This window comes from Equus asinus, chromosome 9 (assembly GCF_041296235.1).
Source record: "Equus asinus isolate D_3611 breed Donkey chromosome 9, EquAss-T2T_v2, whole genome shotgun sequence".
Lineage (NCBI taxonomy): Eukaryota > Metazoa > Chordata > Mammalia > Perissodactyla > Equidae > Equus > Equus asinus.
In genome coordinates, this window is record NC_091798.1 from 34,707,493 (window position 1) to 34,734,609 (window position 27,117).

General features: G+C 41.6%; 1 protein-coding gene across 1 annotated transcript; it reads left to right on the forward strand.

Annotated features, from left to right (window-relative positions):
- The first annotated feature begins 8,757 nt into the window (after positions 1-8,757).
- Positions 8,758-25,442, forward strand: PLAC8L1 (PLAC8 like 1). The gene is made up of 4 exons (XM_014860710.3): positions 8,758-9,002; positions 12,740-12,876; positions 23,944-24,080; positions 25,189-25,442. The coding sequence occupies exons 1-4, from the start codon at positions 8,881-8,883 to the stop codon at positions 25,327-25,329; spliced, it is 537 nt and encodes a 178-aa protein (XP_014716196.1). The 5' UTR covers positions 8,758-8,880; the 3' UTR covers positions 25,330-25,442.
- The last annotated feature ends 1,675 nt before the right edge of the window (positions 25,443-27,117 follow it).

Here is a 27,117-nt window from a genome sequence, read left to right on the forward strand (position 1 = left end):
TGAAGAGACTTTCTTTTCTCCATTGTAGGCCCTCTGCTCCTTTGTCGAAGATTAGCTGTCCATAGATGTGTGGTTTTATCTCTGGGCTTTCAATTCTGTTCCATTGATCTGTGGACCTGTTTTTGTACCAGTACCATGCTGTTTTGATCACTGTAGCTTTGTAGTATGTTTTGAAATCGGGGATTGTGATTCCGCCGGCTTTGTTTTTCTTGCTCAGGATTGCTTTAGCAATTCGTGGTCTTTTGTTCCCCCATATGAATTTTAGGATTGTTTGTTCAATTTCTGTGAAGAATGTTCTTGGGATTCTGATTGGGATAGCATTGAATCTGTATATTGCTTTAGGTAGTATGGACATTTTAACTATGTTTATTCTTCCAATCCATGTGCAAGGAATGTCTTTCCATCTCTTTATGTCATCGCCTATTTCTTTCAAGAAAGTCTTGTAGTTTTCATTGTATAGATCCTTCACTTCCTTGGTTAAGTTTATCCCAAGGTATTTTATTCTTTTCGTTGCGATTGTGAATGGGATAGAGTTCTTGAGTTCTTTTTCTGTTAGTTTATTGTTAGTGTATAGAAATGCTACTGATTTATGCACGTTAATTTTATACCCTGCTACTTTGCTGTAGTTGTTGATTATTTCTAATAGTTTTTCTGTGGATTCTTTGGGGTTTTCTAGGTATAAGATCATGTCGTCTGCAAACAACGCGAGTTTTACTTCTTCGTTACCTATTTGGATTCCTTTTATTTTTTTTTCCTGCCGAATTGCTCTGGCCAGCACCTCCAGTACTATGTTGAATAGGAGTGGTGAAAGTGGGCACCCTTGTCTTGTTCCTGTCCTCAGAGGGATGGCTTTCAACTTTTGTCCATTGAGTATGATGTTGGCTGTGGGTCTATCATATATGGCCTTTATTATGTTGAGGTACTTTCCTTCTATACCCATTTTACTGAGGGTTTTTATCATAAATGGGTGTTGGATCTTGTCGAATGCTTTCTCTGCGTCTATTGAGATGATCATGTGGTTTTTGTTTTTCATTTTGTTGATGTAGTGTATCACGTTGATTGACTTGCGGATGTTGAACCATCCCTGTGTCCCTGGTATAAATCCCACTTGATCATGGTGTATAATCTTTTTGATGTATTGCTGTAATCGGTTTGCCAAAATTTTGTTGAGGATTTTTGCATCTATGTTCATCAGTGATATCGGCCTGTAGTTCTCCTTCTTTGTGTTGTCCTTGTCAGGTTTGGGGATCAGAGTGATGTTGGCTTCATAGAATGTGTTAGGGAGTTCTCCATCTTTCTCAATTTTCTGGAACAGTTTGAGGAGAATAGGTATTAAGTCTTCTTTGAATGTTTGGTAGAATTCTCCAGAGAAGCCGTCTGGTCCTGGACTCTTGTTTTTGGGGAGGTTTTTGATTACCGTTTCTATTTCCTTACTTGTGATTGGTCTATTCAGATTCTCCATTTCTTCCTGATTCAGTTTGGGGAGATTGTAGGAGTCTAGGAATTTGTCCATTTCTTCCAAGTTGTTCAATTTGTTGGCATATAGTTTTTCATAGTATTCTCTTATGATCTCTTGTATTTCATTGGTATCTGTTGTGATTTCTCCTCTGTCATTCCTGATTTTATTAATTTGCGCTTTCTCTCTTCTTTTCTTGGTGAGTCTGGCTAGGGGTTTGTCAATTTTGTTAATTCTTTCGAAGAACCAACTCTTTGTTTCATTGATCCTTTCTATTGTCTTTTTTGTTTCAATATCGTTTATTTCTGCTCTTATTTTTATTATTTCCCTCCTTCTACTGACTCTGGGCTTTGTTTGTTCTTCTTTTTCTAGTTCCGTTAGGTGTTGTTTGAGGTTGCTTACGTGAGCTTTTTCTTGTTTAGTGAGGTGAGCCTGTATTGCGATGAATTTCCCTCTTAGGACTGCTTTTGCTGCATCCCAAATGATTTGGTATGTCGTGTTCTCATTTTCATTTGTCTCCAGATAATATTTGATTTCTTCTTTAATTTCTTCAATGATCCATTGTTTGTTGAGAAGCGTGTTGTTTAGTCTCCACATTTTTGCACCTTTCTCTGTTTTTTTCTTGTAGTTGATTTCTAGTTTAATAGCGTTATGATCAGAAAAGATGCTTGATATTATTTCAACTCTCTTGTATTTATTGATGTTTGCTTTGGTTCCCAAAATATGGTCAATCCTTGAGAATGTTCCATGTGCACTGGAGAAGAATGTGTAACCTGCTGTTTTTGGATGGAGTGTTCTATATATATCTATTAAGTCCATCTGGTCTAATTTTTCATTTAATTCTATTATTTCCTTGTTGATTTTCTGTCTGGATGTTCTGTCCATTGGTGTTAATGGTGTGTTGAGGTCCCCTACTATTATTGTATTGTTGTTGATGTCTTCTTTTAGTTCTATTAAGAGTTGCTTTACAAATTTTGGTGCTCGTGTGTTGGGTGCGTATATATTTATAAGTGTTATGTCTTCTTGGTGGAGAGTCCCTTTTATCATTATATACTGTTCCTCTTTATCTTTCTTTATCTGTTTTGCTTTGAAATCTACCTTGTCTGATATTAGTATAGCGACACCTGCTTTCTTTTGTTCATTATTAGCTTGGAGTATTGTTCTCCATCCCTTCACTCTGAGTCTGTGTTTGTCTTTGGGGCTGAGGTGTGTTTCCTGGAGGCAGCATATTGTTGGATCTTGTTCTTTGATCCATCCTGCCGCTCTGTGTCTTTTGATTGGGGAGTTCAATCCATTTACATTTAGAGTGATTATTGAGACGTGGGGGCCTACCACTCCCATTTTGTGTCTTGTTTTCCGGTTTTCTTCAGTTTCCTTTGTTTCTCGTCCCATGGTTTAATCTGTTCTGATGTAGAGCTGCTACTCTCTGTTGTTGTCCTTCTACTTATCTCCTCTGCTCTTGGTTTTGTAGCCCCTTTCCTTTTTTGGATTTTTCAGGAATGAGGGTTTTCCTGAGGATTTCCTGAAGAGGAGGTTTTGTGGCAATGAACTCCCTTAATTTTTGTTTATCTGGGAAAGTTTTTATTTCTCCATCGTATTTGAAGGATATTTTCGCTGGGTAGAGAATTCTCGGCTGTAGATTTTTGTCCTTCAGATTTTTGAATATATCATTCCACTCTCTTCTAGCCTGTAAAGTTTCTGCTGAGAAATCTGCTGATAGCCTGATGGGGGTTCCTTTGTAGGTTAGTTTCTTTTGCCTGGCTGTCCTTAATATTTTCTCCTTGTCGTTGACTTTTGCTAGCTTCACTACTATATGCCGTGGAGTTGGTCTTCTTGCATTGATAAAGTTTGGAGATCTATTGGTTTCTGTCACCTGAAGATCCATCTCCCTCACCAGATTTGGGAAGTTCTCAGCCATTATTTCTTTGAATAGGTTTTCTGCCCCTTTCTCCTTCTCTTCTCCCTCTGGTATACCTATAATCCTTACGTTGCATCTCCTAATTGTGTCTGATAATTCTCGGAGAGTTTCTTCATTTCTTTTAAGTCTTGCTTCTCTCTCCTCCTCTGCCTGCAATTCTATATTGCCATCTTCCAAATTGCTAATTCTTTCCTCCATATTATCGGCCCTACTGTTCAGAGCATCTAGATTTTTCTTAATCTCCTCTATTGTGTTCTTCATTTCCAATATTTCTGTTTGGTTCTTCTTTATCGTATCAAACTCTTTTGTGACATAGCTCCTGAACTCGTTGAGTTGTCGGTCAGAATTCTCTCTTAACTCATTGAGAATCTTAATGATGGCTGTTTTGAAGTCATCGTCATTTAGGTTATATATCTCATTTTCTTTGGGATTGTTTTCTGTGTATTTGTTGCTTTCTTTCTGTTCTGGAGATTTAATGTATTTTTTCATATTGCTTGATGTTGTTGATTTGTGCCTCCGCATGGAGATAGAGTTTAGTTGCTCCTTTCACTTGTTTCAGCTGCTGCGGTGGGAGGAGCAGCTGTTTATATTTCACCAACCAGGAACCCTGTCCGTAGTTGCTAACTGGGCCTGGGCCCCTCTTCGTAGCCACAGTGGCCCTTTGGATTCCCTCCTCTGCCGTGGGGGCCGTCACAGGGGGGCTTCAGGCTGCAGGTGCCTACTGTTGCAGCCCACCTAGATGTGCTCTCTCCTTGGGGTCTGCAACGGTGTTATGGGCTTTTCCAGCGGCCAGGGGTGGGATCACTTATATTTGTCGCTCCGTTGCTGTCGGCACCCACCAAATCTCACTTGTCCTCTATGGGTCGCAGGAGAGCTATTGGCATCTTCTACAGTCTGTGGTTAGTACACCTAGCTATGCTGCTTTTGCCCTGGGGTCTTCCAGCCTTGTGGCTGGCGGCTGGGTGCCTTCTACTGGTGCTGTGCAGAGGCTTTCCCTAAGGCTGCTGTGAGCCTGTAGGGTTTCCCCCTAGGCTACTAAGCTGGGTCTCTGGAACTCTCTCCAGCCCCAGTCCTCTCTGAGATCTCCGGCAATCCCTAGCCTCACGGGGTGGGCAACGGCAGCTGGGGGTCACCCCGCCCTCTGGGATTCTCTCCGGGCCTCTCCCGGAGCCGTGAATGCTCAGCATGGCCCCTCTGCTAATGGCAGACAGAGAGTTTTGTCTGCTGCCCGGGCGGAGCTCCGGCGCTTCCCCTCCGGTTCGCAGAACCGGCCTTTGAAAGTTCCCCCCGCCCCGGTCCTCTCCGAGATCTCTGGCAATCCCTAGCCCCACGGGGCGGGCAACGGCAGCTGGGGGTCGCCCCGCCCTCTGGGATTCTCTCCGGGCCTCTCCCGGAGCCGTGAATGCTCAGCGTGGCCCCTCTGCTAACGGCAGACAGAGAGTTTTGTCTGCTGCCCCGGCGGAGGTCCGGCGCTTCCCCTCCGGGTCGCAAAACCGGCCTTTGAAAGTTCCCCCAGCCCCGGTCCTCTCCGAGATCTCCGGCAATCCCTAGTCCCACGGGGCGGGCAACGGCAGCTGGGAGATCTCCGTGCCCTCCGTGTCTCTCTCTGGGACCCTCCGGGCGCCCCGAGCACCAGGCTGGGTCTCCCCGCCAATGGCGGGGAGAGACTCTCCCCGCGGGCTCAGGTGTGCAACTCCAAAGTTTCCCTCTGCGTTTAGGAGTAATTGCAGGGGGTTTAGATAGGGTTCTGGTCACCTGTTTCCACCGTCGCTCCTCTGTTGTGTTCTCGCTCCTGCCCTAGATGTGTGTGGATCCTCTGGGGGCGTCCGTTGGAAGAAAGCCGCTTGCGGGTACTAGGCTGCCCGTCGGGGTCGGAGAGTTTTCACCTATTTCCACATCCTCCCGGAGGAAAGTCCATCCGCCTTCTGATGTATAGTCGCGTGGGTGTCTCAGACGTCCTGAGATGCTGTCTGGATATCCTTTGTCAAGCGATAAGTGTCCAAATAATTGTAGACTCGAAGGGCGAGAGACAAAGAGGACTACTCACGGCGCCATCTTGGCTCTTCTCCTAGAGACTCTGTGGAGGTGTATCTTAAGAGTAAATTTCCGGAAGTGGACTTGTAGGTCCAGGTGTAAATGCATATGTAGTTTTGTTAGCGAATAATCTGGGCTCAAAAATGTTTTAGGCAGAGGGTCCAGCAGGTATAAACGCTCTGAGGCAGGGGCATGCAGCTGGTGTGCTGAAGGAATAGCAAAGAGGCCACAGGAAGAAACAGGTCTAGAGATGAAAACTGACCTGCCCAAGATCCTATACACTAGAGGCAGAGCTGAGTTAGAGCCCTGGCCTCCATATTTCCAGCCCATTGCGGCACACTTAGTAAACAAGGAATGCATACGTAGAAAACAGGAATGTATTTGACCAAGGCCAGTGTTGTCAGGGCTATTAGGTCAGAACAGGGAGAAATTTATATGGACCAGTGTCAGTTAAGACTTCACAGATGAGGTGGGACGTGAAGGATCATTAGGGTTGGCATAGCAGTTGAAGGAGAGCAGGGCCACATTCTTAGCTTTTAGAACTGTGTGGATGAGGGCTTGGAGGTGAAAACAAATGCCTGACTTGTTTGGGAGATGATACCAGGAATGGAATGTTTATCTGGAAGGAATGAGAGAAAAACTGGAAAGAGGTAAGTAAATTGAATCTTATTATAAAGATTCTTGGATTCCTGGATGAAAATCGAAGTTGATTTGTCTGGAGAGTCACTGCAAATTTTTAAAGTAGGAATGAGATGATATGGTCCTTTATGTCTTTTCTAGTTTGTGGCAGTTGTGTCCATCTGTTTTTCTCTTGAAAAATGCATTCATTTTGTCATTCTGATGACTATGTGCCTTGCTCTGGTGGGTTCTCAGTGTTAGCTGATACTTTGTTAAACTGTTTTCTCTCCTTAATATCTTTGGACATAACTTCATATATATATTAAAAAATACTCAGATGTCACTTAGGACTTGCAGCATTAGTTAAGTTTTCTAATTGCCCATTGCTATGCTTAGAGCATAATTGATTATAAGGTGGGAGAAAAAAATGTACACATGAAAAACAAACAGGATAGGACATGATCTTTTTGCCTGAGGGCTTAAGGAATGTGACAAAGGAGTACTTACCCCATTTTCACTTTGGAGGAATAGCTGGTAATTTGTTCTAGCCCTTGTTTTCTTTATACCGGAGTTAGGTCTAGAGCTGTGCTATCCAAGAATTTAGCCACCAATCACATGTGTCTATAGAGCACTTGAAATGTGGCTAGTCTGAATTGGGGTGTGCTGTGAAAGTGTAGAATACACTTCAGATTTCACACACTTAGTATGACAAGGAGAATATAAAATATCTCAATAATAATTCTCTTTTATGCTGATTACATGCTATAATAATATTTTGAATAAATTAGGTTAAAGGATATTGGAATTAATTGCATCTGTTTCTTTTACTTTTTTTAACTGTGGCTACTAGAAAATTTAAAATTGCATATGTGGCTCACATTATATTGCTGTTGGACAGTATGGTTTAGAGACTTAATGAAATTTAGGTTAAACATTGCTTTCTTTTGCATCATATCAAGAGGTACATAGTATCAGTTTGTCCCGCTCTTAGTGATAATAAATTTGATAATTTCCAAAACTCTCCATTTTAAAGATAAATTTTGATCACTTCTAGAACTTTCCATGATAAAGATATTTATTTTTAAATCACCTCCAGAGCTTCTGCTATAAAAATACTTTTTAATAAAAGTCCTCAGAACTTTCCATTTTAAAGATACATTTTGAGTATCTCTGGAACTCTCCAGAGTTAAGATACAGTATTTCTTTTGCAACTAGAAATCTGTGGAGTGATATTTTGATACCTTGGGAACATCCTGTTCCCAATCTTTTTTACCTAATGGTTTAGTACCCCTTGAAGATTCTTCCTGAATAAGTTATGTTGGCTATGCAAAATTGTTTTTTAATGGTATCATTTCTTTTTCATAAATAGTCGTCATTCTTCTTTAAAGAAAAACATCCCCTTTTCTTCTTTCTCTTTTTTATGTATCTTTAGGTGAAAGAGCTTTGTGGCATGTGGATTAGTCATTTCATACAATAAATATTTGACTGGAAAAGTTGGGTACAAATAAAATTTTAAAATATGGAATCAGCTTACATGTACAATGGTTCACTCTTCAAAGGAATCTTATTGTAAATCTTTTTTGCAAAGCTAGTAATCACCTCTTCTGTTATTTTATAAACTTGAATTTTCATGTGTAGAACATTTATTCAACAAATTATTGAATGCTTATTGTGTTTCAGACTGTTAAGCATGTGGAGTACAGTGGTAAGCAGAAGAAACATGGCTGTCCTTCATGGAGGTCACATCCTTATAGTTAAGAAGACAGTGAGAGTTGCCCAGAACCCAGTGAGTGAAGGCAGTTATGCAGCGATAGCTGAAGAATCTTGATTTGGGAGGTATTATACAGGCTTTTGCTAACAACTCTGCTCAAGTAAATGCTTTGAAGTTCAGAACCCTAAACAATCATTGTCTATGGGTCTGATGACAAGAATCTATAGTATCGTTGGCAGTTTCCTTCTGTTGTCTTTCTAACGTAACATGGAATTATGATTGCAGACTCCTTCCCTCAATGTGTGATTTTTTTCTGAAGTTTTTTCCTCTAAGGACATTTTCCCAGCGTTTCTGGGGTCCACACCTCCATAAGGCATTGTGCTAGAGACATACCTCAGAGGCTCCTAATACCCTGGAGATTCAGAGCAGTAGGGAGGCGGTCACCAGCCAAGCCCTGCTTTGTTCACTAGACTCCGTTTGGACTGGGTAGGAAAGAAGCAGCTCCACTTTCCTGTCATGATCAATGAAGTCCATGGAAGAGTAGGAGATTTCTAGAAGTTCTAAAAAGACTGAGAGGCTTGGGACAACCTCGGAAAGCTCAAACTTTAGGAAACCATCTTTCGTGAGATGGTTTCAAGTACACTGATATCTGGGCTAGAAAAGCTTTGTGTCTGCTCTCAGGTTAGTTATGGCACTCGTCATTTTGCTGAATTGGACCAGCAGTCCTGGGGATGATGAGAGGCCCCAGCTGCTTCTCAGCTACATGGCGTGGCAGAATTCTGTAGCCTTTTGAGTACCCTGGGAAAAGGTCAAATGACATTTAGCTAGATCAGTGTTTACTAAAGATATCTCCTAAAGCAAAGGCATTTTCCCACCGAAGATAAGTCTTGTTCTGAACTTACACAAGAAACTTACATCTTCAGCAGTCTCTCCCTTCAGATTAGTAAAATGGACGTGCCCACAGTTAGATGTGTACCCATCTTTAAAGAAATACGATGTCTGTCAGTTACACTACTATGACCTCAGGTTCCAGAATATTAGGCAACATTCTTTAGAAGAGATGTTTTACTTTGGATTGAACCTAAGTGAAATCAGTGTCAAAGGGAAGAGGATAGCCCCAGTGACAAGAAAACACCTCTCACTATGAATTGCTTTGGAAATTACTTCTCTAAGTTTCCTGAGGATGTTTCCTTACTCAACATAGACTCACCTCTGTTGCTTTCACTCACATCATCTGAAGATGAACATTTTGTTTCCAACATAAGGTGGGGAATAGGGTGATTTTTGCTCCCAGCTTTTGCTCTTTGGTTGGAATATCAAATCAGTCTTTTCTTATAGAGAATCAGGGAAAAGAAAACTTGGCTTGGGAAGAAAGTGGTTGCTCTCATTTCCCATGTGTACTTGAAAAGAAGGCAACTGATTAGTTCCTTCTGGCCTTGCTTGGCTAATGAAAAGAGAAGGGCTGGCTTGGGTAACAGGGTGTCTCTTTATTCTTAACTTAAAATGTTGAACCCTGACCAAGTGAAGCTTTATTTGTGGTGGCTGCCAGTAATTTCTACCCTTTTGAAATCAAAACTCAGGGGTTTTGGCTTCAGTTAAGAGTTTGAAATAATCAAGGCAGGCCAAGTGGAAGGCAGAATGAACTCGAGTATTGCAAGTTTCATTAAGGAAGAGAATGACATGAAACCCCCTGCAGGCTCAAGCCGGGTGTGTGGGGACATGCAGTGAGGAATGTGCTTCGCTGCTAGAAGAGGAGAAGGATAGAGTGAGGTCAAAAACGGGGAAGAGTGTGTATCTTGTCCATCTCCTAACACTCTTACTCAGTAGGAGCCAGTAACTAGAATGACTGGAGTCAGCCTCCTGCCTCCCACCAGCTGAAGCCTCCTTCTGCTTCTGTCTGTTAGGGTGACCAACGCTCTTGGTTTGCCTGGGACTGTCCTGATTTTAGCACTGAAAGTTCTCCATGGTGGGAAGACTTTTAGTCCCAGGCAAACTAGGGTGGTTAGTCACCCTGATTGAATTTTACCGTGTTTGGGTAGCATGTATGACAACTGAGAAACCGCCCCAGATCTCCTTCCTCTGTTCTTTGTTTCTCAGAAAAATGTACGAATGCCCTAGGGTATGTGCGGGACCCTTAAGTTACAATAACAACAATAGCTGCCACTGACTATGTGCCTACTATTTGCTAAGTGTGATCTTCTTTAATCTTCATGGCAATGCAAAGGTAGGATATTTTAAATCCAATTTTATGGAAGAGGAGACCAGAGCTGAGAGCTGTGACAAGTTGTGTTTCCCAAGGTCAGACACCTAGAAGGCAGGCAAGCCACACTTGAACTTCAGTGTGCCTGAATCTAACATGTGTCCTCTTTCCACTGAATGATGAACTTGCTGAATTTGATGGCAGATGGACAGCTGATCTGATTTAGCAAAGCTCTGTGTCCATCAGCTTTATCTGCTGTTTCCAAACTTATTCCTATTCTTAATGATAGTCTAGGAGTCCCTGGGGTAATATACAGTGCTAAAAGCTGTGCAGGCAGCTACAATAGCTACATTAGTCTGATACCTGTAGCAGCCCCCAAATAGTTACTCAGTTCTTTAAGGAACTACTAAGTGCCTGGCACATAAAAGGTCCTCAGTGAAGGGTAGCTATGCTTGTTATTTTAATTATGACCCATGAACTATAATCTTGAACTGAAATGTTTTAGCCACTGCATGTCAATTCAAACATTTTTATGTAAAAATCACCAAAGATTCAGGGTATTAAGGAAAGAAACAATGTACTTGTTGAGTTTAAAATTAGGCAAACACACAAACAACTTTTTTTTCTCACCAAGGGAAAGTCATCCTCTAGTTATTTAATTTGGAATAGATAGAGGATGGGCTTCCTCGCCATAATAAATGGTGTTATATACATAATGTTGAGATAAAAGCAGAAAATTCTGTTTTGGGCTGCAAGCTATAAATGGTTCAGTTCAGGGGAAAATCTAATCCAAGGGCTCAGCCCTAAGAAATTCCTCTACTAAACTCAGATAATTGGAAGCTCTTAATATAATGATGGAAGCTCCAGCTTGTGGGCATCACATTGAACGGTAAACACCTTGGATTGTGTGGAGGGATGCAGGAAGCTTTTAGGCTAGTCTCTGCTTTTATTTCATCAGTTCACACCTGAGACTTGTGCCTTTACTAGAGAATGAAACACAGGTGAGCTCACATAATTTATAGCTAGATTTGAGGAGAACTCAAATAGGATGGAAGAGATGTGTAAATTCAACTTGAATTCCAAGCTCTGGTGCAGCATTTCCAGCTGTTTGCTGGGCATCCTCCTGATGTCTCACTGGCACTGTGGACGGGCCAAGTTCCAAGCATCCTCTTCGCTTCCAATCTACCTCCTATTCTATTTTCTTTGCCATCTCTATTACATTGAAATCACCACCAAGCTAGTGTGAGACTCAGAAGCTATTCTAGTCATCATCAGTGGTCTCCAAACCCACCTGTATCAGGTTTCAGGCTGGTATCAGAATGACTGCATGGAATTTGCCTGGGAACCTTGTTATGAATCCTGATTGCTCTACCTCAGCCCTAGAGACCTGTGCAGTTGGTCTAGAGTAATGCTTGAGAATTTTTTTTTAATCAAGCTAATTTGCTGTGAGGTTTGGGAAGTTGTGGACTTGGGCAGTATTGGTGGAATGAAAAAGAGATGTGGATCTTAATAACAAGAACAATGACCCCATATTATGGTAACCCAAAATCCTATTAGATTTATTGCCCCAAATCAGAAGTACTCAAAGGGCTCCCTAGTTGTTTCCAAGATGCTCCAAAGGTGTTGCCTCAAGAATGTTCCACTCTGGCCTCCAGGGCCTGTGTCCCAGGTGCTGAACACTGGTGACTAGTACTGTAACCATAGCTGTTCCAAGAAGAAATTCTGCTGCCTCTTGTTTATTTTGTCTCAAATGTGAGGCGGACTCTTTAATATTCCATAGCATACCAGTGACCAGGTGCAAACACTTAATGAGGCTTGCCGAAAGGGAAGCACAAAACAGAATAATTAGTACCATGTACAGGCTTAGACTCATTCTAGGGCCCCTCTACCCTACTTTTGACCTGCTTCTTCCATGAGGCCAGATACAGCTTACTCTTTACTGTGGGACTCACTCACTCCATGGTAGGAGTTCAGGCAAAACTGACTTTCAGCCCCAGAAAGAGAAGGAAGTTTTTCCTCACCTCACTTTTGAAATCCATCCTGTGGGCCCATATGTCCTATTTCAGAATGATTAAGTGGAATATTTGTTCCCTTTGGAGAAAATCAACCCAAAGTTGTACTTTATTGTCCCACTAGGACAATCATACAGTAGTTTGATATCAAGACATATTCTGAAGTCTGGATTATTTTCTTAAATGATACTGCATGTTCAACTTCAATAGCCTAGTCCAGATTTCAGTGTACCAGCTCAGTCCAATTCATTATTAGTCTCTTCAACAAAGGTTCAAAACCTTTAGGGTATAGCCTCACTCAGGGTTACCTTGTTACACAAGCTCTGGGCACAGTAAACTAAGTATGTGTCTTTTAATCGACACAATAACACTGTGAGGTAGTTTTTCATCTTACATTTGAACAAACAGAAAGCAGAGAGGTTAAGTGAATTAACCAAGGTCAAACTTCCAGGATGTGGCACGCTGGGATTTGAACTGAGGCCTCTTAGTTCCAAATTTGTGAATTTAATTATTACGAAATGCTGAGAAACACTGAGGAATTAGACTGGACATTGAGTTTCAGTGACAGAATTTGGAATAATGTTGTTAATAGAGGTGGCAAAAAATCAGAGGAGAAGGTGTGAGGACGGAGGAGGGAGGGAGATGGTGAGGTCAGCTTGGGCTATGATTTAAGAGCCACTTGGCATCACTGGGTCCCTAGCGCCTGTTTATTACTCTGTGTTGACTTAATGGTTAGCCTTCTGAACCATCTTCTTTGTTTCCAAGTTAATCACCATCCTTGACTCTCCAGGAGCCATGCACCAGCCCAAGCTGTGGTGAAGCAGCCTGTCCGGGGAGCCAGTGGCAGGACCACAATCACAACAGTTGTCCAGACTGGTGGGGACTGGAGCACCGGCCTCTTCAGTGTCTTCAGAGATAGGAAAATTTGTATGTTTTTCCTCTTCATTTATGTTCCCCTTTATTATTTTCTTTTACAAGACATCAGTGGGTGGAAAAGCTACAACAAGCAGAAGAACAGAAATTAAATGGTTTCAGAATAACTGGACTAATCTAGTGACTCAAATGCAGGAAAAATCTTGCTTTTCAGGGATGTGGATGCTTTTATAGACTAGTGATGACTTCAAAGATTTTTTAAATGACACCATCCACTGTTGGCAAAGATAAGTGAAATAGTCTCCTTCTGTTGCTGGTGGGAGTATAAATTGGTACAACCTTCCTGTTGGATGGTTTAACAATACATATAAAAAGAGTGTTACATAGCTTTTGACCCAGTAATTACATTTTTAGGCGTTTAGTCTAAGGAAATAAATCGTGTGTAAAGATTTAGTAGTGACATTAAATTTTGCAGCATTGGTTATTCCAGCAACAATCTGGAGCAACCTAAATGTTAAATGGGAGCATCCATACAATGAATTATTATACAGCCATGAAAAGTCACATTGTAGAATAGCACTTAATGGGATGAAAAGATATTTTGGATACTTTTTTGTGTTTTTTTGGGATGAGGAAGAATGGCTCTGAGCTAACATCTGTTGCCAACTTCCTCTTTTTGCTTGAGGAAGATTGTCACTAAACTAACATCTGCGGCAATCTTCCTCTCTTTTGCATGTGGGACACTGCCACAGCATGGCTTGATGAGCAGTGTGTAGGTCTGTGCCCGGGATCCAAACCTGAGCACCCCCGGCCACCAAAGCAGAGTGTGCAAACTTAACCACTACACCACAGGGCCAGTCCTTGTTTTAGATACATTTTCAGTTATAAAAGCAGATTGTAAAACTATGCACGTTAGACACCACTTTTGGGGGGGCCATATTTAGAAAAGGACCTGGAAGGATACAAATACAAATGTTTACAGCAGGGCCTCCAGATGGTAGGCTAATGAATAATTTTTATTTCCTTTGGTTTATCTCTTTCTAGTATTTCTATGAGAAATGTAGTACTGTTATAACAATAACACCAGTCACAAAAAGAAGCCCCCTTCATGGATTGAAAACTTTTCAGATACTGGTTTAGCTATAAGGAAATACCAACAACACTGCCCTCTAGCTACATGATTTTCCCTTGGGTTTGAAGTTCAAAGCACATTGCTTCTATTTTTACCTTAAGTCATTCTGACCCATCTCTGGAACCACATTTCAGTATTCCCATCCAGGACCTGATGCTCTTGCCCTGAGGAGCAACTCAGTCCAGAATCTCTCTTGGGTGGGGGGTGCCCCTTTGATGGATAAGGGTCACTCAAGTTCAAAATCCAACAGACCCTGGATCTAATATTTTTGAAGAATATGGCTCTCCTCACCCTTTGCAGGCTTCTGGGAAGATCTCAATTTGCCCTGAAGTCTCACAGGATGGATCAGTCAGAGAGCTCTGAGCTGTTACATCCAAGGCCATTATTCAGCTGAGAGTCTTGCTGAGGCAAAAGCTCTAACAACATTTTTTGGTGCTCTGATCACCCAGGGTTGAGCCTTCACTGTTTGCCCTGGCCTCACAGAGACTGCCCAGCACCCAACCCTACCCTTTCCTGTCTCTGTGCCTGCCTGACCCAGAGCTCAGCAGTCTTCTTCTGTCACTGTCACCCATGTGGACTTCTGACCAGACAATTATGGCGGCTGTTCTCTGATTCTCTCAGGATTCTTCCTGGTTCTCTTCTAGATTCTCTAACCTCGGTTTTTGCTCAGTACTGAGGTATGGAGAAGGCAGAATAGCCATGTGGAGACCTAGCCCCACATTGGGAACTGGATTGTTTCCTTTCAAAGCTTATAGTTGGGGCTTGGGGGACCATCAATGCATTCTGAGTAGGGCAAAGCCTGGAGTATAACGTAGTGGTTAGAAGAACAGGTTTGTATCAGACATAAACCTCTCCCTGAATCTTAAATCTGCCTCTTACTGGCCACTTGATCTTGAACAAATTCTTTGGATCTTCACTTTTCTAGCTCTAAAATTAAGATAAGGTGCCACCTCAAGGGCTGTTGTTAAGATTAAAGCAAACAATGTATATAATGCCCTCAATGCTGTTTGGAACATAAGTGGATCAGAAGTTTTTTTGGTTGCATGCTGGGTTGAATAGTGTCCCCTCAAAATTCATGTCTACCTGGAACCTCTGAATGTGACCTTATTTAGAAATAGGGTCTTTGCAATGTAGTCAAATTAAAAAGAAGTTATACTAGATTCGGGTGAACCCTAGTCCAAGGGCTGATGTTCTTATCAGAGAAAATTTGGACACAAATACGTAGAAGAGAAAGCCCTGTGAAGACAGAGGTGGAGATTGGAATAATACATCTACACGCCAAGGATTGCCAGCAACCACCAAACAGCTTGGAGAGAGGCATGGAACAGACTCTCCCTCAGAACTTCCAGAAGGAACCAACACTGCCAATGCCTTGATTTCAGACTTCTAGCCTCCAGAATTCTCCAGTGAGAGAATAATTTCTATTGCTTTAGGATGCCCAGTTTATGCTATTTTGTTATGGCAGCTCTAGGAAACTAATGCACAAGCAAACACTGGATTTCATTAGAAGCCTATGGGGTAGTCCCCACAATAAAAAAATCAATTAAAAACAGCTCAGAAGAGACAAGATGCATTACCAGGAGCTAACTGACAGTCTGGTCAATTCCAAACATTCTTTTGTTTTCCTGTCTGAGAATTGATGTTTCCCTAGATGGAGCCCAATTTGCCTAGCTTAGGTGTCATGTGCCTATTGCTTGGGCAGACCGGGGCATTCTGAATGAGAGTCCGACTATCAATATTGCCCACAATAGTGAAGGGATAGTTTCCTAAATTTACTATTGGGGTGCTGTTACCAGGAAAATCCCAGCAAATACACAAAAATGCACTTAGTGAATCTTAGGTATGACTATTACTGCTACTACAAATTTTTATTCTCCAGCATGTTGAGAACAAAGAGTAGAGTCAAGAGACTTAGATTGGCTGCAGCAGAGTGATTTCTACCCAATCTCAAGAGCACCTAAAATGTTGGTCAAAGAAAGGACCGCTCCTCGCCACCCCCTCTGCCTTAAACATTGCTTCTCTGCTTAGCTCTGCTGCCCACCCCCATCAGTGTTGAGGAGACCAATCACACCAGGTCTCCTGAGGATCCCCTGCTTGTCCATTTGAGAGCCCATTGTAGGAGAAGGGGAGAAGGAAGGTCCTGTGGAGAAATACAATATTCTTTACACTGAGCAGAATCCATGGAGGAGAGGCCAAGGTGATCTCGAATGTTCTGTGCCCTACTCATTGTTCCCTGGATGGGCCTCCATTTTGTGACTGCTCATAGTGTCTCTAAGCTAATTGTCTCAGAAGAAAATTTAAAGGCAATATCACTTTATACACATCATCTGCACCATAATTCCCAGGATGCTGCTGGACTGAGTACTCTCAGTCCTGGGTTTGTGTCCTTCATTGTTTGAAAAGGCTACTTCATCCACAAAGTTTCATTTCAAGCAAATCACTGTGAAAATAGTGACCAACTTGGGAACAAAACCATGATTTTGTTCCACATATGATTCCCATCCTGGGACAGTTTTCCATTAAATGTTAGGAATTATCGCTACAATTTGTCATCCATTAAGCAAAGAGTAGATTATGAACAGCGATAATTTCCATTTCATTTTGACATTTTGCTTCTTCATTTTATTGTAATTATATTTTTTAAACTGCCTCCCTCTTCCCACCTCTGCACTTTTATCTGAATTCACACTGCACCGGGATTAGCAAATGAGAGCTGTGTCCTTTGAAGATGTGGTTACTGGAAGCTCAGATGTGAAGATGAAGCCAAGGTGAAGTTAAGTGGCTGCTAAAGGGCATCATGGGTACAAGGCTGGGTATTCCAGCTCTGAGAATGTTTGTGATGTTGCCCCCGACAAGGTTTATGTGGAAGGTGTAATCAACATTGGTTTGTAATTCAGCCAATACTTACTGAATTCCTACCTATGTATAGACACGTGATAGGTGTTACAGACGTAATAGTGTATGAGACAGCGACAGTTTCTTAGAGGAGATAGACAATAAGCAAATAAACAAAACAAAATAATTACAGTTGTGATACGTACCATGAAGGAAATAAACAGGGTGTTATGAAAGGAAATTATACAGGAGTGGGGTAAAGGATGGCCTCTCCGAGGAACCAACTTAAGCAGATACCTGAAAGATGGAAGGAACCAGCCGCTCCAACAGCCTTCCCTCTGGAGGGCACCATAAGCACCAGGCAGTGAAGAGCGTGGTGTGGACTAGGAACCATCAGATGGCCAAGGAGGGTGGAATGAAGTGGGCCAGGATTATCTGTGGTTTTCTGGAAGGGGAAGGAGGCACGAAGGGACCTCAGACTGGGGTTTGTGTCCCCAAAACTGTATTTTGGGTAAACTGTGCACTCTCTGAAAGAAGGGACTACTGTTGTCTTGCTCACCCCTCTGGGGCCCAGCAGAGTGCCTGGCCCACGGGAGGTGCTTAAAACTATTTCCTGAAAGACACATCAAGGAAGGAGTTAGAACCGATATTCTCACTTGCTTCTTTCTCTCTTTCCCGTCATTGAAAGAATCATAACGCCTCAGTGTGAGGGGGATGTTGGGGTCAGCTGGTCTGGCCCCTCGTCTGCCTGTCTAAATCCCCTCTGCAGCAGGCCTGGCAGAGACCTGACTGCCTTGGCTTTCTGAACCATTCCAGAGAGAAGGGCTCCTCCAATGGAGCCAGCTCAGTGCTTAAAAAAAAAGATTTTAAGGGGGCTGGCCCCGTGGCCGAGTGGTAAAGTTGACGCGCTGTGCTTGGGCAGCCCAGAGTTTCACTGGTTTGGATCCTGGGTGGGGCCATGGCACCGCTCATTGGGCCATGCTGAGGCGGCGTGCCACATGCCACAACTAGAAGGACCCAAGACTAAAAAGATACAACTATGTACTGGGGGGCTTTGGGGAGAAAAAGGACAAATAAAATCTTTAAAAAAAACCAAAAGATTTTGAATAGGTTACCTTGCACATGATGCAAAATGCAGAAGTACCTACCCCTTTGGTGTATGAAAAGCGGGTCATCCTTGCTCTGCCTCCACGCAGTTCTCCCCAGAGGCAACTGCTCTTACCTGAGTCCAGATATAGACTCATGCTTCTAAAGATAGAGAAACTTTTAAAATAGATTGATGTTCTTTATTATAAAAGTATCATATATCATTGTAAAAAAGAAAAATACGAAAGGCTATAAAAGAAAAAAAGCAGTGTCCTGTAATCACAGCCACCAGAGGTAACCATTGTTAATATTTTGGTATCTATCCTTCCAGAATTTTTGCTGCATGTGTGTATATATAATCTACACAAATAGCACTGTCAACACACACTGTTCTGCACCTTTGTTTTGTTTTAATTTAACAATATGTCTGGGTAATCAAACCATATCAGCACTTCTGGAGCTAACATTTTAAATTGCTGTATATATTCCATTGTATGAATGTATCATGATTTATTTATTGAAAAATTCCCACTGGTGGACCTTTATGTGGTTTCCAACTCTTTGCTATTCAAACCAATGCTACGTGACTATCCTCATACAGATGTCATTTTGCACATGTATGAGTTTATCCGTTGGATAATTGCTGAGGAGTAAACCTGCTGGTCAAATAGTATGTGCCATTTAAATCTTGATAGATGTTGCCAAATGGCTGTTTGGAAGTTGTACTAATTTACACTCCCGCCCACAATGTATGAGTGTACCCCATTCCTTCTTTGAGCATGTCTTATTGTTACATGGTTCTGCCTTTTTGTAATAATTGATCTGAAATGTGCCTCGCTGCAATTTCCACCCACCTTTTCTACTTTCTGCTCTCTGGGGCTCCACACTCTGATTTTGTGTAGGCTTCTTCTTTTTATCTCAACTCCTCTATGAGTTAGAAGGATGAATCATGAACCACATTCCATGCATGAGGGTGGAGCCCATCTCTGAGAACAGGCCAGGAACATTTAGGCTGTGGGTGCTTACATAACCACCAGGCCTCTGGGTGTAAGAGGAAGAGGCTGAATTTGTGGCTCAAATCGCTTTTGAGTCTGAGCTCCTTAGAAAAAAAAAAAAAAAATATATATATATATATATATATATATAATTATTCATTTACTTGCTTATACAGTATATGTATTTTTTTACTTCACAAATAACACATGAATATGTTCACCTCATAAAAAAAATGAAACATTACAGAAAAGGGAACTGGGTCCGCCCTTTTTTATTAAATCAATTTGAAGGACTTCCTTCCAGATCTTTTTCTCCGTATTTACATATGTATCCATTAGTAGTGTATGCTATTGCTTTGTAACTCTTTAAACAAAGCATAAATGGTATTATGCTATACATATCATTTTGCAGTTTGGCTTTTTAAACTCAAAATAGATCTTAGAGATTAATCTGTTGATACTTAATTGATCTTTCATTGCATTTTTACTTATTCCATAGTACAGTTGTCCCTTCGTGTCCACAAGGTGGGCATTGGCTCCAGGATGGCCTCGGATACCAAAATCCACTGATGCTCAAGTCCCTTATATAAAATGGTGTAGTATTTGGATATAACCTACACACATCCTCCTGCATACTTTAAATCATCTCTAGATTACTTGGAATACCTAATACAATGTAAATGCTATGTGAATAGTTGTTATACTGTATTGTTTAGGGAATAATGAAAAAAATTCTGTACACGTTCAATACAGAAACAACTATCGTAGGCCTTTTGATTCACGGGTGGTTGAATTTGCGGATGGGGAACCCACCCATACGGAGGGTCAACTATATGATCTACACCATCACGGTTTATTTATACTTCCATCTATTAATGTACATTTAAGTTGTTTTAAATTTCAAGCTACAGATAATACTCAGTGGATATCTGTGTACCTGCTTCTGTGCACATGTGTAAGCATCACTCTAGGGTAGATACTGATAAATGGAATTACTGGTTCCTCGAGGATTTAAAATTTTACTAGATTCAGCCAAGTTGCCTTCCAAAGTGGCTGTGCCAATTTCCACCTCCATCAGTGTATGGAGTACCTATTTCTCTTGGGCTCCGCACAACATTTAATATTAAAGAACTTAGAAAAATTTGTCATTCTTATGGGTAATAAGTGGTTTATGATTGTCTTCATATGCATTTCCCTGGTTACTAACGACATTGAGCAACTTTTCATGTTTGTTATTGGCCATTTGTATTTCCTCTTTGGTGGATTACCTGTTCATGTCCTATGCCCATTTTATTCTTTTGTTTGATTTCTTTTTTTTTTTTAAAGATTTTATTTTTTCCTTTTTCTCCCCAAAGCCCCCTGGTACAGAATTGTATATTCTTCGTTGTGGGTCCTTCTGGTTGTGGCATGTGGGACGCTGCCTCAGCGTGGCTTGATGAGCAGTGCCATGTCCGCGCCCAGGATTCGAACCAACGAAACACTGGACCGCCTCCAGCAGAGCGTGTGAACTTAACCACTCGGCCACGGGGCCAGCCCTTTTGTTTGATTTCTTAAGTATTGATTTGTAGGAGTTCTTTGTTTATTCTGGATACTTACCTGGCCTGTGGTATATGTTGCAAAATTCTCTCCCAGAGACTCTTTAAGACAGAGGATTCCATCAGCCCACTCTCATGCATCTCTTCCTGAGGTGAGAGCTGACAGTGTGTATCCCACTGCAGTCTATCTCAGTACTGAGCAGAAACACTAAATGTAAAGCATTTTGCCTAAAGAAGTTGCATGACATAAGACTGTCCCACAGGAATAAATATAAACTAGTGATGATAAGGATGCTGTTTTGGAGCACTCAAATCCACAACCATTGTGGCATGCTAGATAAATACATAAAATGAGAACATATGGACATATGTGTTGTGTGTGGTAGTTAAGACTTTGGGGCCAGACTTCTTGAGTTCAGATCTGGCCTCTGCCCTTTCTTGATAAATGTATGAACTTGGGTGAATTACTTAAATCTTTTGGCTATCAGTTTGATCATCAGTAAAATGGGCATAATAAGAGTGCCTATTTTATAGAATTGTTGTGAGAATTTTATGAGTTAATAAATGCAAAGTAGTTTTAGCAGGGCTTGGCACATGATAAAATCTGTATAAATATTAACTATTATATAATAAAATTTTGGCTTTCATAGTACTTTTTATCATATCTAACTTTTCTCCCAAGGTAATTGAATTTTGGGTGTGTTTCCTTCAGTATCTAGTACCACCTCCTAACGAACACTTAGATAACATGGTTGGTTATATGATGGGGAGGATTAAAAATAAAAATGACAGCATGTGTTTTTAAAATAGGCATATGAATCATAAATGTAAGGTGCAAGAATTCCAATGTACCAAACAGCTTCTTTACAGTAACTTACTGAGGATGGGCATTTCTCTTTGCCAGTTAAAGTAGCACAGCTCAGGCAATAGCGTAAACACAATTTATTATTCACTTAGCTTGCCAGCTCTGTAATTATGCAATTTTTGAGTAATTTTTTATTTGCAGATATTTACACTATTTTGTAATCCATGCATAAAATGAGGTTTGATTGATTTTTATGTGCCTTGATTTCAAAGTCCCCTAATTCGAGGTTGCATACAGCATAATGACTCTCAACTCCATGTAAGTTTACTGGGCCATTTGCTGTCCTCTGGATTGTTCATACCAGTTGTCAGTGCTGGTGGGGACTGATGATTTCACTGGGAGTAATGATTTTTTTAAAATGTGGGGTGAAACATCCCAGACTTACTCAAGGCTGAATTCAGAGTTTGCTTTGGGGCAAGTGATGCCTACAGTACCTGATTTAGCAATTATCTTAAGACTCCTGGAGGATGAAATAGATGTTCTGTTCCTCGAAGACAGGCTGCTCCTTTCCTCGCCTCCCAGTCCTTGTCATGCCCACTGTGTGCATGTGCTACTTCAACCCCTATGCAAAGTTGAAGAAGCCCCGAGTCCTGGAACATCCTTGGAGGTTCTAAGATAAAACAGCATTCCTAGCTTTTTGCTTGCTTGTCACTGAATTTGGAAGTGGGACTTTGCAATCCTCACTGTTGGGGCGGGAGGGATGGAAGAGTAAGCCAAGACAGGCCTTTGACAGGAGGTTCTTCTAGTGTGCTAATGATGTGGAATGTGAGCCTTTGTGTCTGGTGCACTAAAAGGCTATGGTCACTACCATTTCACACTCATTAGAATGGCTAAAATTAAAAAGACTGGCAGGGGCCAACCCCATGACTGAGTGGTTAAATTTCTGCACACTCTGCTTCAGCAGCCCAGGTTCACAGCTTTGGATCCTGGGCGTGGACCTACACCACTTCTCAGTCATGCTATGGAGGCATCCCACATACAAAATAGAGGAGGAGTGGCACAGAAGTTAGCTCAGGGCGAATCCTCCTCACCAAAAAAGAAAAGACTGGCAATAGCAAATGTTAGTTAGGAGGTGGAACAGCTAGAACTCTCATGCATTGTTGGTGGGAGTGTAAAATGCTACAAATACTTTGGAGAACTGTTTGTTTCTTGTAAAGTTAAACATAAATCTACCCCCATGACCTAGCAATTCCACTTCCAGGTATCCACCCAAGTGAAGTGAAAATATATGTCCACATAAAGACTTGTATATGAATGTTCCTAGTACATATTCATAATGGTAAAAAATGGAATAATCAGTAGGAGGATGGATAAACAATTTGTGGAAGAGTCATACATTGGAACACTACTCATCAATAAAAAGAACAAACTCCAAATTCATATAACAACAGGTGAATCTTAAGAAACAGGATGTTGAACAAAAGAAGACAGATATAAAGGTAAATGTGATTCCATTTATATGAAGTCCAAGAAGAGGTAAGACTCTTCTATGGGAATAGAAAGCAGAAGAGTGCTTGCCTCTGAGTGAGGGTGGGAGATTGGGATTGTCTGGGAAGGGGCACAGGGAGCTCTGTGGGGTGAGGGCAGAGTTCAACATGTTCCGTTACTTGGGTGAATGTGATTGTCAAAACTCATCCAACTGAACATTCACGATCTGTACATTTTCTTGTATATAAATTTTGCCTGAATAACATATTTATTGAATACATTTTTTAAAGGTTATGGTTAGCTTTTTTTTTTGCTGTTTCATAGTCTTAATTATTGGTATTCATCAAGGTTGTCATCTTTTGCAGCGCTACATGACGTAACATCTTAACTGTACATCAGGGGTTCTTGACCTGCAGTCCATTGATAGTTTTCAATGGATCCTTGAACCCCATGAAATTGGATGCACACTTTTGCATTTCTGCATGCATGTATTTTTCTTTTCCCTTGAGGAGCAAGTTCATAGCTATTACCATATTCTCCAAAGGGTCAGTGACCCAAAACATTTAAAACAGAACTTCTGTGTTAGGTGGCTCATGCAGAATGTGTAGGAAACAATATCAGTAGTTAAAGATGAGTGAATGAATAAATGACAAACTGTTTCCAGTTGATGTTCAAGGAACCAAGCCTCTCATAGTTTACAGATTAAAAATGGCAGATGTCAGTGGCTCCATGAAACTAGCAAAAATTAGAGTAACCTTCTGGCCTGAGAAATAGAATAAAGCCCTGATAAGAACAGCAGGCAGAATCAGTGTACCATAGAAGAGCTTTCAATCACATTTATAGAAAAAGATGCCTGTGATTCAAAAGTGTTGTATACTGTGTCTATTTTAAATATTGAAATTAGTTAGATGAACATCACAGAAGCAACAGTTTTGATTCAACTGTAAAAGAATTATTTAATGCTTTTCTCTTGACAGGAAAAACAATTACCATTGTGAATGCTATGAGAATTGTATCAGGTTCAGCTTTGCCAGTTTTTAACAAAAGGAGACAATTTTGATGTACTCAGTTATGGCAATTTTCTTACACTGAGTTTTGAGAATTGATTATTCATTCCCAGTCCCCATTGTAGGGAGACACTGCAGCATTAAATTGATAGGGCAGGTTTGTACCTGCTCCTTGAGATGTAAAGTTGCTCTGAGAACATCGGAGAACCCTAGCTTTCTTTTATGTGGTTATTGACAGGTTTCTGTGGTTTGTTTTGTCCACTGTGTCTTGAGTGTGACATCGCCAGGCGCTATGGAGAGTGTCTTTGTTGGCCATTGTTACCTGGGTCCACCTTTGCACTGAGAATTGGCACCAGAGAGAGACATAAAATACGGGTAAGTGGATTTGAACGTATATGTGAACCGTGAACCTGGATCTATATGATACCCTGGATGCCTTTCAAACCTGTAATTTTCCAAAAAAAAAGGTGTGGTTGAGGATGCTTAAAAGCACCACACCTAGTGGAAGACTTTGGGAAAGGAAAGGGAAGAAGTTTCTGATTTCATTAGTTACTGGGATGTATGTTAACCAAAATGCCACATTTTGAAGGGTATTTCCTGGGGGGACCTATTATAATGCAGATTATTGGGCAATGGGCCACTTCTGATTCTCCGTCTCTTATTGCATCAAGAGAAAACACCAGATAGAATGCACCAAATTTGGAAGATACTTGGGATGGTCTGACTTAAAATGTAGCCTACGTGGCATATGCAGAGTTCACTTTGGGGGTTTCTTGGGGACCCTTCAAAGAACCATAGAGTCAATTTCCAGTGCAGCTGAGACTGAGGTGCAATGAGAGATTGAGGACAGAAAGTCATACCTATTAAGATGAGGACAGTTAAAAAAAAAAAAATCTCTCTCTCTATTCACGTGGAATGATTCCTAAGATGTATTTTTAAGTGACAAAAAAAGCAAGGCATAGAAGTAAGCACCATTTACATAAAAAGACTATATATGTCTATACTTGTATAGACATGGAGTTTATCTGGAAGTATATATAAGAAACTGCCAACAATGGTTGCCCCCAGGTAGGTAACTGGGTGGCTGGGGACAGTTATGGAAAGGGATTTATTTTTTACTTCCTATACCTTCTTAATGTGGGAATTTTGGATCATGTGCACTTATTACCCATTCCAAAGAAATAAATAAAATAATTATAAATATTAAGTCCTAAGAGAAAAAAAAAGATTTGATTTCAATCATGAAGCCCTTATCAAAAGCCCTAAGGGCATGTCTCTGAATTTCAAGGATTGATTGGCAATTGAGCTGCTTCATCCCTGAGTAACCCAGTGGAGCTCTGTCCCTGGGCATGGACTGAGGGGTGCTGGTGGATCTTGGATGCACTGGATGGGATGGGCCATCAGGTAATATTGCATGGGTCCCTGGGTAATGAAAACGAGCCTGTGTGATTGCTCCAGAACAGAGATCCGGGTCTCACCCTAGGGCACCCTGTGCGAGGACTGGCTGGCAGTGCACTGCTGTTGGCTGTTTTCCATCTGTCAGGTGGCCCGGGAACTCAAAATGAGGACCTCCCAACTCTACGAAATCTATGCAGCCCCTTCGACTAAGGACACCTTTATTTGACAGAGCAAGGAAACTCCTCCTCCTCACTCTCCCAAGCCCTTCTCTCAAACTCCTCTTAGTAGACAGATTGTTCTTAAGTTTTCACTGAAATTGTATGAAAATAAACAATTGCCCCCTGCTATCTTTACCTGTGTTCTTTCTTTGCACACGCCCCTGGCGAAGAAAGACTGTCATTTGTCTGGATTTTCTATTTCAGTTCAGCCATGCAAGGCAGATGCTAGAGGTGAGTTTTGTGCCCCCAACACCCTGCCTGGAATTCTGGAAGGTTGCATTTTTCCCTATCTTCCTACTGCCATCCTTTCATGAGGGATGTCTGGGAAGCTGGAAGCATTGTTATATGGCTTTCTTATGCTAAGCCCCTTTTCCCACAGTACCAGTGATGGGCAGGAGATGGCTAATTTTAGTTAGTACTTGGACTGGGCCTTCAAGTCAATGAAACACAGAAGCATTGTCCTTCCCTTGTCCTGACTGCTTCAGGTCTGGATGCATAAAAGACAGAGTCTCCGGTTGCTGCTAACTTTGCACTTGCACATCTTCAGCTCCAGGCTCAGAGGATTAGGTTGGCAACTCTTACAACTTGAATTGTGTACCCCCATCCCCCTAAAAGATATGTTAAAATCCTAATTCCTGGTATCTGTGAATGTGACTTTATTTGGAAACAGGGTCTTGCAGATGCAATTAAGTTAAGATGAGGTCATTAGGGTCGGACCTAATCCACTGTGACAGCTGCCCTTAAAGGAAGAGACACAGAGACAGAGACTCACAGAGGGAAGATGGCCATATGTAGATGGAGGCAGAGATCGGACTGATGCTGCCACAAGCCAAGGAATGCCTGGGGCTGCTAGAAGCTGGAAGAGGCTAGGGAGGACCCTGCCCTAGAGGTTCTGGAGGGAGCATCTGCCTGCCAACTCTTGATTTTGGACTTCTGGCCTCCAGAGCCCAGAGAGAATAAGTCTCTGTGGTTTAAGCCACTCAGTTTGTGGTTCTCTGTCACAGCTGCCCTGGGACGCTAACACACCAACCATCTCCCACGCAACTGGAAGACTCTTGTTGTTCGGGCGGCAGCACAGAGCAGTGCTGAGGGGCCTGGCCTCTGAAGCCTGGACTGCCCTCTTCATTTACGAACTGTGTAACTACAGGTAAATTTGCTAATCTCTCTGTGCCTCAGTTTCCTCACCTGTAAAATGATAGTACCAACCTCATAGGGCTGTGAAGATTCTAATAAGACAGCACAGTGGCTGGCAGTTAGCAAGGACTCAGTACGTAGGAGCTATTATTACTCTTTTACTGTTCCTTATATTCACAGCAAATTATAGAATTTTCCATTTACAGTTGGGATATAAAGTTTTCCTTCAATTAAATTTTAGATTAAAATTGAGTTAATTAAAATAAGAATATTAAATAATGGTATAGATGGTTGGTAGGTATGGTGAACATTGAGAAGGTGGTAAAACACTAATTTTATTGAGTACCTGTGTGTGCCAGGCACTGTTCAAAGCATTCTACATGTTTTAAAACATTTAATCCTTAAGATCCCTCAGGAAGGTGCCATCATATCGCCATTTTCCAGAAAGGGAAGCTGAACCACAGAGAGGTTCCGTAACTTGCCCAAGGCCACACAGCTGGTAAGTGACAGGCAGTTGGGCTTTTGAGGCTGTGCTCCTAATCTCTGCACTAGGCAGCAGAGAAGGCTTCTGGCCAAGAGGCCTTCTTGGGCCCTCATGGTTGTACAAACCAGAGTTTGCTCTAGGAGGTGAACTCATCTTGGTGAGCTTTGAGAGGAAGTGT